Raw genomic sequence first — 12,459 nt, forward strand, 5'->3', positions numbered from 1 at the left:
ATACACAGGTTTTTGTTGGTTGAATTCTTCTTTATAAAGTAAATATCCATTGCACAATATAGTAACTATTGAATAATGACAGTCAGCATTCAGACTGGTTCCTCATAAGCCTCACTTTCACTGTGCACGTCTGTCTGTCAGTGGGTTCAATCTTCTAGGAAAATAAAGCCTCCATTACCGGCACAAAGGACGTGAATCACCCATTGTGCAACCTAAACAGGAAGAGGTTAGTCCTTTCGATTTCCCCAGTAGCTATCAGTAGCTATTCCCAGTTATCAAAGAGTATCAGTGCAAGTTTTTGCAGTTACTATCCTCAGCAGCAGAAATGGCAAACGGTGAAACAACTGAAATAACTGTTGGAAACAAAATGCAGTGTTTCCTGTGCTGTTGGCAGTTTATCACTGTAATGAAAAGGAACTTAAGTGTATTGGGTTTGTGATAAAAGCCGCTGGATAAGCTTTTATCCTGGTTTTGAGACGGATACACAAAGAGAGATACATAAAGGCTGGTCAGTGAAACTAAAGATAAAATGAGTAATAACATAATCTAAACTCGAAAGGTCCAATGAAGCCAACTCCAGTGTGATCTTGTTCACTGTGAAAACTGTGCTTCACTGCAGAACTTGGGTAAATGTACTTAGTTACATTCCACCACTTCAAGTAGGTCTGTGTGCACGGCGGCAACATGAGAAGATCAGTCTTTTCAATTCAAAGCCCACACACATCCTATCTCCTACTGACGCTTCTCCTCCAGATGTTGGCGCCACTCCCTTCTCTTCTCTTTACCTCAGCACACAGTCCTCCGTCCTCCTCCACAGCAGCAGAGGGGTCTCTCTCACATTAGTTACTGGACTTACCCTCTCCAGCTGGATGCAGAACGTCTGATCCCAGTTCAGCCTGCTGACGGCTGCACAGCGTGTCTGGCCGACCACTCTGGTGTCCAGCCTGAGCACCGCGCTGATCTCCGCTGAGGGGCAGACAGAAACAACACGTCACTGGAAACAAAAATTCACCACCAGCTCGATCCTAACATCTATCAGGATCTGTCGTCTACAACATCCCCCTGCTCACTCAGTCAGTGTGTTTACAGAAAGTGTTTCCAGGCAATTGTCTGATCCGTCAGCTGAAGGTCAAAACTGCTGCCTGTGTTTTTGTTTTCCCCACTTCCACAGGCTTCTGCACTTCTATGAAGCTTTGTAGTCATTGCTACTCTCCACCTGTCTGCAAGATGCCCTCTGAGTTTTACATCCTCCTGCTCACCTGTGTCTAATTCTCCAGACACTATGTCAGTATATCTAACATCCCTCTTTTTCCATTCAGCTGAAGATAGTAAATGTTGCTTTGTACCTTTTCTTTCTAGCCTCTCGAACCTGCCTGCATCTTTTATCTGACCTGTTCCTGCTCAGCTGTGGATTCTCACCTACGTCTGTTTGGACTGCTGCCTTTGCCTGAAACCTATTCTCATAACTTAACCATTAAATCAGTGAACAGTTCCTGTCTGTCTGGTTTACTGCATTTGGGTCCTTTTCCTTGCTGCCTCACACACACACCCCATGACACTGAAGTTCAAACGGAGCATCAGAATGATGAAGAAAGGTGATTGAAGTGACTTTGAACGTGGCATGGTTGTTGGTGCCAGACAGGCTGGTGTGAGTCTTTACTGGGATTTTCAGCACAACCATCTCTAGGGTTTACAGAGGATGGTCCCAAAAACAGAAAATATCCAGTGAGCCAAAATGCCTTGTTGATGCCAGAGGTCAGAGGAGAATGGCCAGACTGGTTCAAGATGATAGAAAGGCAACAGGAAGTCAAATAAGCACTGGTTCCAACCAAGGTGTGCAGAAGACCATCTCTGAAGCAACAACACCTTGTCCAACCTTGAAGCAGATGGGCTACAGCAGCAGAAGACCACACCAGGTGCCACTCCTGTCAGCTAACAACAGGAAACTGAGGCTACAATTCACACGGGTTTTCTCACCAAAACTGGACAATAGAAGATTGGAAAAACCACATTCAGATGGAAGCATGGATCCATCCTGCCTTGTATCAACGCTTCAGGCTGCTGCTGGTGGTGTAATGGTGTGGGGGAGATTTTCTTAGTACCAACTGAGCATGGTTTAAACACCACAGCCTACCTGAGTATTGTTGCTGAGCGTGTCCATCCCTTTATGACCACAGTGTACCCATCTTCTGATGGCTACTTCCAGCAGGATAACGCACCATGTCACAAAGCTCACATCATCTCAAACATGACAATGAGTTCACTGTACTCCAATGGCCTCCACAGTCACCAGATCTCAGTCCAATAGAGCACCTTTGGGATGTGCTGGAACGGGAGATTCTCATCATGGATGTGCAGCCGACAAATCTGCAGCAACTGTGTGATGTCATCATGTCAATATGGACCAAAATCTCTGAGGAATGTTTCCAGCACCTTGTTGAATCTGTGACACCAAGAATTAAGGCAGTTCTGAAGGCAGAAGGGGGTCCAACCAGGTATCTCATGTGTGCAATAAAAGATCTGAGAATGTTCAAAGATGCAAAATGGTGTTTCCATGTTGATAAAGTCTTGTGGGAGTATGGACAGGTAATTTAAATGAACTTAAAGCTGCATTTGGCAGCTTCATTTAGCTTTTCTGGGGGCAGAAAAACTCCACAACAAGTAGACAGACTGACATATCATCTCATGAACATGTTAGTTATAGCAACTTCCACCTACTTCTGCATCCAGCAGACACACAGCAACATTATCATCCTGTCAAAAGTCATGTGCACCAAGATTCACTTTCTTTTAGCTCTGTTTTTGGTCTCCACCAGCTCCTGAGGGAAATACCTGTCTCTGTTTACCTGCTAAATGCTCCAATATGTTCACCAGCTCATCTCCAACTCTGGAAACAGAGCTGATGAGAGCAAACTGATTGTCGATAGTACAACTTTGTTTTTATATCCAGCTGATGCTTCTACTCTCTCTGCTGCTGTTACAGTGCAAATTTCCCCGCTGTGGGACTAATAAAGGATGAAGGATTATCTTAAGAGCGGCAGCTAAATATAAAATTAGTGTGGATCACCACAGCTGGAACCAAACCTGAAACTTTAATCCTTTTAATGGCGTGCTTTTCCCCCTGAGCCACACAGGAAAACTCTACAGTGATTCTCCTGCTTCCAAATCTGCAAACTTATAACGAGTTTATACTTGTTTGTCGTTTGTCTTTTCTGTTCAGTTTTATGAAACCAGCGAGTAAATGTCATGCCATTTAGCGAATGGCTTTTTGAGATGACTTCAAACATCCGTGACAGAGGATGTAACGTCATAAAATGCAGTAAGCACGCTGATATTAGATTAACCTTTACACAAGTATTCATACTTCACAACAAGCATGGTTCAGTTTTAGAAAGGTGCGCTCAATATCTGCAACAAGTGTAAATCAATGTTGATAAAACAACAAAAATAGCTCTGTACAACTGAGCAATGTCCGTTCATCAAGACCGTAAGATTAGCGACGGGCAACAATGAACGAATCAGTCTTTTTGAAGGACTCTTTTTAGTGTACAGTATGTACCGAGTCAGCCTGTGGAACATCTGAATGCTCATGAATTTTTAACGTGTTGCAATGTAGTGCATAGGGTTGCAACGGTGTGTCACAGTACGATAACTGTCTCAGAACATATCGCAGTATCACGTTATTACAGAATTCATCTTATTATCAGTCAGAACGACCCTTAAAGGGAAATTTCAGTTTATTTCAACCCGTCTCCTATCGTCCTAAATTTGTTTTAAGTGACTAGTGACATAGAAATAATAGTTAGCATGTTAGCCGTTAGCCTAGATACAGCCGTAGCGTCAGACCTGTTAAAACTTAATTGAACGGACATCCTTTCAAGTGCAAAGTTAGGAATGGAATGGCTGCCCACAGAAGAGGAATACCTCTGTTGCAAGGAATGGGACCGGTTGCAGCCTTAGCTAAATGGTAAACAAACATGGCAGCACACCGGTAAGGTAAGACAACACGTTTACATGTCGTTTTCTATATGTTCTCTGACATTTATCCTAACGATATGAGGCGGTCTTTGTGGAGAAAAAGCTTGTTTAGTGGACTAACTTTGCACTTGAAAGGATGCCCGTTCACTTACGTTTTAACAGGTCTGACGCTATGGCTGTATCTAGGCTAACGGCTAACATGCTAACTATTATTTCTATGTCACTAGTCACTTGAAACAAATTTAGGACGATAGGAGACGGGTTGAAATAAACTGAAATTTCCCTTTAAAGGAAAGAGAACAGAAGAGTTATTGTTGGTTAAACAAACGTTTTATAAGTAGAACTGAAACTTGAAACCATTTTTTAAAAATGAGAAGTAAAAAAATCTCTCCTTTAAAAATAACTAAAATAAAGGTGAGATTCAACATCCAGTTGCATTTTTTTCAATGTCGTAGATAAACAAACGTTTGTTTTATTGTTAGATGGTGTGAGTTGCTACAATACAGAGAGAAATATATTTCAGTATAATGTTGACGAGGTTGTTAAATATGTGAGGTCACTTTGTTCCTGTATACTTTGACCTCTGCAAATCTTTATATTGGTCCTGTGTGGCTACCGTACATACGTGAAAAACAGGAAGTGAAGCCTTTACTGTGAATTGTTCAGTTTTACAATACGGTTGTTTTACCGTGTTCGTTCGTTGGCGTTGCTGCCGAGCCGACTCAACGGGTAAAGCAGTCTCCTGTCATTATTAAGATTGAATTAAGGCAAAGACGAAAACAATGCAGCCTAAAAATAGCCACTACACGTGGTATGATAACCGTCAACTTTTATGGCAAGGTATACCTTCAAACTGGTATATTGCTGCAACCCTAGTAGTGCAGCAAAAGCACTAAATGAATGAGCCTGGACCAGAGGTGCCTTCACATGCTGCACACATGGTGATTCTGTAAGTTGAAATGTGGAAACAACATCGATGTAACAAAGACGATATGTTGTATTTTATTGTTCTGAGTGCTCGAGAGCAAAGAACATGGATCAGGTGAGGCATGTAATATGATCGGGGGAATAATTTTTCAAATCATTCCAACACTTGATTGCAACACAATGCTGCAGAGGTAACTGGGACATCTGCTACTTGCCCCTCAAAGAACGAAAGGTTTAGGGTCTGGCTATGAGTAATGAAAATGGCGCAACTCGAGGGGCGGCACCAGGCATGCATTTGTAAATATCACTGCACGCAATTGGATAACACTACGACCAATCAGAACAATACACGGGGTAACGTATCCAGAGCTTAGCTACCAGTGGAGCTAACTGGTAGATTAGACTCTTGCCGTATCCGGTTGGCAAAACAGCAAAAACATCCTTCTTGCAAAGGAAAGACTCGAGCGCCGTCTTCTGTTCCTCTTTTAGAGAAAAAGCCAAGTCTAACTCGTTCATTGTAGCGGCCAAAGCCGTTTCAAACAACTGGTGTTCATCCGTAGCCATCTTGCAATGTTTACTGACTTCGTCGTCGCAGCGCTGTCGTCATCTGTTTAGCTCGCCTCTGGCCCGCCTATATCAGATACACCGATGTGATTGGTGCAGCTCGGCTCCAACGGCATGGGTAATGAGCATCATTACTGATTGCCAGAGTGACTCGCTGAGCAAATTCAAATTGTGCTCTCGTGAGAACTCTGGATTTCCAGGGTACCAATTTAAGGGAAAGGGCTAAATTTAAAATATTCATTTATTTATTGTTATTAAATTATTATAACAATTTATAGTATTGCAGGCTTGCCTGTAGACAAATTTCAAATTTTTTCTTGTAGAAAGTAATTGCAGTCAGTTGGAAATGTACCAATTACCAAATACCAAATTCCACTGTTCTTTTCAGAACATAGTTACTCAGAAATTACAAACCTGTAAAATTAAGCGTTGCTTTTTTCTCTTTCTTTTGTATGTTTCTGTATTATTATTTATATTGCTCTCCTACTGCGTTTTCGGTAGGAAACACAGCTGAGAAAAAAAGCTAAACTCTCTGCAAATCAGTAAAATGTAAAAACAAAACTAAATGTTTTAAAAATCCAAAATGTCCACTCACCAACGTTTCCGTCTGTCTTGTGAGCAGCAGCTGAGCCGTCCTCAGTTGCACTCAGATGATTTTCCTGCTCTTGGTTTATTCGAGGTGTCAGTAAATTCTCACATCCAAGAAGTCTGACTTCAAGTTTGCCTGAAAAAATTATAAATAAATTTGACTCTCAGTTTACAAGAACACACTAGATTTAATGAGTGTTGCTATCAGTTACAAAAGTAACTACACACAAACTCTGTTGTTACTAAATAATGTGTTTCCAGTATCTGGTAATGAATCTCAGTTTAAGCTGTTGACCAAAATGAACTCAGCGTTTCAAAATAAAACCTTTCATTTGTCAGCATGAATAAATCTCTGTGACTGGAGCCTCTAATCAGTGCTGTCTGGAGCTCTCACATCCTAATTTTCTTCATTTCACTGTAGTGCTAACAGCTGTGGAGCAGAAAATCACCCCGAGTGTTTTCACCGCTCTGAGACCTCGCTCTCATTATTCGCTGCCAACAGAGCAACTCCAGGATTTGTCTCCTCGTTACATCATCAAAGGCCTTTTTTTTTTTGCCTTGTGCAGCTACAGAGACACTGGCTTACAACTGAACCGTCCAGAACCAACAGATTACATGTCCTGATTATCCTCTGCCAGAGGTCAGCCGTATGGTAAACCGTGTTCAAACACTGGCCGTCCATGATACGACTGAGGATGGCTGCTTGTTTAAATCAAAAATACAGCAAAAATTCAACTTGGAGTCGTTTTCTTAGGAAGAAATGTGGTTTTAAAAAATCAATAACCTACGAATCAGGCTGCAAATGAGAGAAAATACTTGACTTGTGAACCTGACAATCCTCAAACTGCCTGAAAATGAATCATGCAGAGAAATCTATTTATATGCATGTTAAATATTTGCAATGCTTCGCACCAGTCAAGGAGGCAGGTCTGATAGAGAAGATGGACGGGGAGGTGGACAGTGGACATCCAGGTCTGGACTCGTGGGGGGACAAGGATCCCTCTGAAGGATCGATCCCCGCTTCAGGCTCTTGTAGAGGCTCCTGGCTCTTTTCCTTCATGCACTTCTCCAGAGAAAGCCGCAGAAGATCCAGCTTCTGGGAGGACTCCTGCACTCGGGACTGAGCCTGACGGGAAGACAAACATTGTGTTGTTATGTTTGGTCTTCTTAAACATAGTGCTGTTTGGTATTTTGGGATATGGTTAGAGTTCATGAACATGTTTTCCAGATTTTTGCTGTTATTATAATGTCAGATTTTAGGTCCTTTGAGACGGTGAAGGTGCCAGGATCAAAGGCTCAACATGAAACTGTATTGTCAGGGCACATTTTGTGTCTTAAATCAACCTTTACAGATGCAGGATTATTGGTTGCTGTTTGCAAACACGCTGGCCAGCGAACATGACAGCAAAAGCCAACCCAAGATTGACTCTTGCTTGGCATTTCACCTTGCTATATTTGTGTTTGTCCTGTGCTGACTCGGGTGCTCAGTCTGGTACTTGGTCGCCTCCTTTTGAAAAAGCCCATGTATGTCCCAAACACAGAAAATAAGAAAACACAGGCAGAGTCTCTGCAGAAAAATCACACTGCCACACACAGGTTGGGTCATGAGTGATTCATAGGTACTTAAACAAACAGCACTACACTCCCCTGGTCCTCTCCCCAGGAATTTTTGTGTCAAACACTCCATTTTTTTGCCTTTTCTGCATCAATTTATGGTGGAAATGTCTTTAATTTCATCAAAATAAATTGTCCTCAACTACTTAGTTAAATGGTAAATGGACTTGTATAGCACCCTTCTAGTATTCCAACCACTCAAAGCACTTTCACATTACATGTCACATTCACCCATTCACACACTGGTGGCCGAGGCTATCAACGATGGTGCCACTTGCTACTCAGTACCCATTCACACACTCTCACACACCAATGGAGCAGCCATTGTGAGCAACGTGGGGTTCAGGATCTTGCCCAAGGATGCTTCGACATGCAGACTGGATCTTCCAATTGGTAGACGACCCACTCTGCCTCTGAGCCACAGCTGACCCTCAGCTACAAATGTACAACTTCTAGATATTGAGCGGGACATGTCCCCTGCATTCCCCCCAAACTCTACGCCTATGATTCTGCAGGATGCACGGGGAAAACAGTCAGCAGGCAGCATTACATGACTCTTAGTGTCTTTAAAAAGATATTCTTCATGTTACTCCCCTATCTTTAAGAGCTGCTGACCATCAGTTTGGTTTTACTTGGAGAGTTTAAATGATCTAAAGGCAGATTCAGAGACTTTTCCACCCAGAGAATAACGCTTAAATAAAGAATAGTAGGAAAAAAGAGAAGAAAGAAATGTACCTTTTCTGGGACATCTCCTGAACTAAACCAAATTTTTTAAGCATTTTAGTTATTTCATTTACTTTACTCTTATTTGTCATTGGCGTGTAAGAATGCATGTATTATTATTTATATTACTGTCATATCTATTATGGACGCACAGTAGCTATTGTAAAGACTAATACTTTCTTTTTTCTTTAGTTTCTATGAGAGTAGCCCAACTGCTGTAAAAGACTATAAGTTAAAAGAGTAATAAAAACATACTTGAATAAGTTTTCGACAAGAAAACAAGCCGGAGTTACAGTATCAGCTCCAATCTGTCCTTTAAACCCAATTTTAGACACCTTTCTCTGTAGCTGGAGGTTATTCTGCAGTTAACAGTACAAAGAATCAAGTATTCATTTACAATAAATGAGCTGTCATAGTCAAAGTTTATACAATTTTCCAAACTTGGTCACAATAATTAACCCTGATTTCACACACCTGACTACACCACTGCCAGCCCATATCTATTTCCCAGTACTCTGGCTCCCCTGAGCTGCCTTAAAATAAAAGTGATTGAGAACCCCACCTCAGCCAGTGCCTTCTGGTCCAGCGATGAGATTCCCTCCAGCTGCTTCACCACATCCTTGGCCAGCACCAACGCGTCTGTCTCTCTCTGCATGTAGTGCTGCAGCTCTGCCAAACGAGCATCCACAGCACTGACGGCGAGCGGAGAGATGCCTGAGAGGAAGAGGAAAGTGGAGGCAGAGAGAGAGGAGGAGTATTTCAGCGTGAAGGAATTCACTTCAGAGGAGCGATGCACTCTCATAGATCCTCTTTTCATTCCTGCAATCAATATTTATAACACTGAAGTGAGCCCCTTTTCTCCAAAATGTCACCGTGCTCCAAGCAAAGGTCTTAACATTACATTATTTTATGTTCCTGGCATTTAGCTGACACTTATCTGAAATGTATGAAAGCTCTAAAAAGTGAAATAAAAACGACTGGGGAGGAAAAGCCTTCACCTGTTGCTAAGTTAATATAAGGAGGCAGGCACTGTAAATGAAGTGAAGCATTTTGCTCTGAAAAAAAAAATCCTTTTTATTTATTCTTGCTGCTCGGGGCTTTGGAAATATCGACTTCTAAATGTCTAGTTTTAAACATTTGATCCATTTCATCATCGCTTCTCCAGCCTGCAGCAACAGTTTACTGTGGGGAATCTGCACCAGTTAACACTCTCTAGACTGTAAACATTATTAAATGGTTTCTGGATGTTGAATATTTGTATGGGATATGGGGAAAACATTAATTTCATATGCATATGCTTACAGGGTGTGAAACTTCACAGTACCGCTGCTAAAAACAGCAATTATTTAATGTCTAATTTGATTATAAATGTGTTACTTTTCCTCCGTAAAGATGAGATCTGTGAACAAATGTATGTGAACCTGTTTACTTTTGGCATCTGTATTTTGAATTTGCAGCGTCCTGTTAACGTGTTTATATTTCAGGCATTGTGTGCACTTGCTTGGTCATGATTTCTGGAAAGAGACCTTGCTGTTGAGTTTTTCAAATGTATTTTATTTTCTAATTTATTTTTGGTGTTTTGAGCACCACAAACTGAGAGATTACATTAAAACTTAAATTATCAAACAATAAATCGGCGGCTCCATGGATGCATTAAAAGACCTGGACACAGCATTGAAGGTGGGACCCCGTTCATTTTAATGAAAGTTGCTGAAAGTAAGAGATTTCTCGGGTGATCAGTGTTGCTTCTACGTACATCACTGGGCCCATAGCTAACAGACTTAGAGTCACTGAGCACGGCCAAGTACAGCCGAGCGCAGCCGGGCAGCCAACTTCTGCTGGCTGAACGGCTGACTTCCGGTTGAGTGCTTGACAGCAAGGCCCCGTTTATTCCAATGAGAGCTGTTCAGTGGCACATCAAGCTAAAATGGTTCATCTGCCGCATATAAAAATATTAAATTTTCTGCACTTCTGCACTGTGCAGCCTATTGAGCATGTGCAATAGAGACTTACGTCAGCCGGGAACGGCCAAGCACGGCTGAGTGCGGCCAAATGTCTAACTTTCGCCGGCTGAACGGCTAACTTCTGGTTTAGTACTGCGCTACCTTGAATGGGGATAAAATTATTTAATCTTGTGGCTCCTCTGGACTTTCCAAATGTTACCAGACTGAATGGATCAAATCTTGATATTAAAACAATATATTTAGCGGGGGTTCTGACGCTCAAAAATATTTATCCACTGATTTCTTTTGTCTCTTTCCCAATGTAAATTAATGGGAAAAATAATTTTTGGGCCTGCTGGCATCATGTGACACACACCAGAAACTGCAGTATCACTGTTTGGCCACTACAAAAATTGGCTTCAAAGCCCAGCACACTTCCTGTTGGCTGCGTGGACTGAGGACTCCCTCGCGCAGTGGTTCCCAACTGGTCCAGCAGGGTCCAGATTTCTCCTGAGTCACTAGTTCAACGTCCATACAGTTTAATACACTCAGCGTCATACTTGCATTTGGCCATGTCACCGAGCTAGTTTGCTGTCTCTTTTAAGGAGCCGTCGGTTAACTCTACAGTAAGAAACAGTACTTCAAAATAAAAGCTCCGTGCTGGAAATTTACTGTACTTAAAAATAAAATGTGTTTTTTACAAACTTGACATGTTTGTGAGTCACTTACGGTCCATTCCACTTTTGGACCACGACCCACCAGTTGGGAGCCACTGCCCTAGCGGCTGCGGACCTCCTGTTGAAGACCTTTTAACTGTCTCTTTAAAAACAATCAGCTGATGCATACACAGTGAACAAACTTCCTGTAACAGTAAAGAGGACTTCAATTCCCTGCAGATCACCACATTACAAAGAATCAATAAAAGGAAATAAGGGGTCAGGGGTCAGGGAAAGGAAACATGAGCCAAGGAAACGAGGGACAGAGCTCATCGTCTCATATTTCATACTCTTTCGAGCCATTAATAATTTTGTAAGTTTCAGAGTTTTTCAGATGGCACACATCTCCAGTTCAGAGTTAAATGTCACATTTACTCTCTGTCTCTAATAATGCTCTCAGAGTGGTTTCACTTTCCGGATTATACAAATAACACCTACAAAGACGACAGTTGGCAGGAAGCACGCTTCAGCGAATATGGGTTTTTGATACCAGCGCTGATATCTCTGTTGGAACTGAAGGTTTGAACAGGCAATATACAGTTACTCAGCATCACTGAACGTGACCTTTTTAAAACCAGAAAAGAAAACTAATTTTTCCACAGGAAATACCTTTAAAACAGAAAAACATAACTGAAACTCAAAATAGTACATTTTTTGCAGCTTTTTCCAACATGTTTGGAAGGCAGGAAGCTCTGGGACACATTACTGCTTTTAATTGAACTGAATCAAACTATTTTTAAACCACATTATCTGGGGTAGCATCAGAAGAAAAGAAACAAGATTAAAGGTCCAGTGTGTAGGATTCAGGGGACTGTATCTGCAAAAATATAATATAATAAATATGTTTTCTTTAGTGTCTAACCACCTGACGTCTATGTCTACACAGGGAGTGGGTCCTCATCTAAAGAGATTGCTGCGTTGCACCGCCATGTTTCTAGAATAGCCCTGAACAAAAAAAGGAAAACTGGCTCAAGATAGGACCATTTGCATTTTGGCATTGGCCACTGTTGTTAGCAGCCTCTCCATGACGAGCCGCATCGGAAAAATGCTGATTCTTTAACGTGAAACTGCCTTATTCAGTGATTTTACCGGTTAAAATCAACAGATCTTTTTGTTTTGAAGAAGAAGAGACCTCTGCAGATGATTGGGCTCCCAGTAAAAACCTCCTGAATGTCTGGATCTTAAGTTATAAGAGAAAAAAGGTGAGCACATACTAGCAAACTACAAACAGTACCAGAAAAACCACAGATTATTAAAACTGCTTTATGTAGTGCTTTTACCGGTTTAAATCACCTGGTCTGTTTGTTTTGGAGAGGAAGAGACCTCTGTGGATAATTCGGTTTCCAGTAAAAACCTCTTCAACAATGAACATTGAAGGAAATTTACGTGGGAGTTCATGATTGGTA

General features: G+C 41.6%; 1 protein-coding gene across 1 annotated transcript in view; it reads right to left on the reverse strand.

The window, feature by feature from the left end:
• LOC126394194 (serine/threonine-protein kinase N2-like) overlaps positions 1 to 12,459 on the reverse strand; it is a 35,913-nt gene that overhangs the window by 21,274 nt on the left and 2,180 nt on the right. Inside the window, exons 3-6 of the mRNA XM_050050885.1 lie at positions 8,957 to 9,108; positions 6,970 to 7,183; positions 6,065 to 6,193; positions 857 to 966 (exon numbers count right to left, since the gene is read on the reverse strand). Of these exons, the coding sequence (XP_049906842.1) occupies positions 857 to 966; positions 6,065 to 6,193; positions 6,970 to 7,183; positions 8,957 to 9,108 (605 nt within the window). The remainder of the gene's footprint in view (positions 1 to 856; positions 967 to 6,064; positions 6,194 to 6,969; positions 7,184 to 8,956; positions 9,109 to 12,459) is intronic.

Source organism: Epinephelus moara, chromosome 8, assembly GCF_006386435.1.
Source record: "Epinephelus moara isolate mb chromosome 8, YSFRI_EMoa_1.0, whole genome shotgun sequence".
Taxonomy (NCBI): domain Eukaryota; kingdom Metazoa; phylum Chordata; class Actinopteri; order Perciformes; family Serranidae; genus Epinephelus; species Epinephelus moara.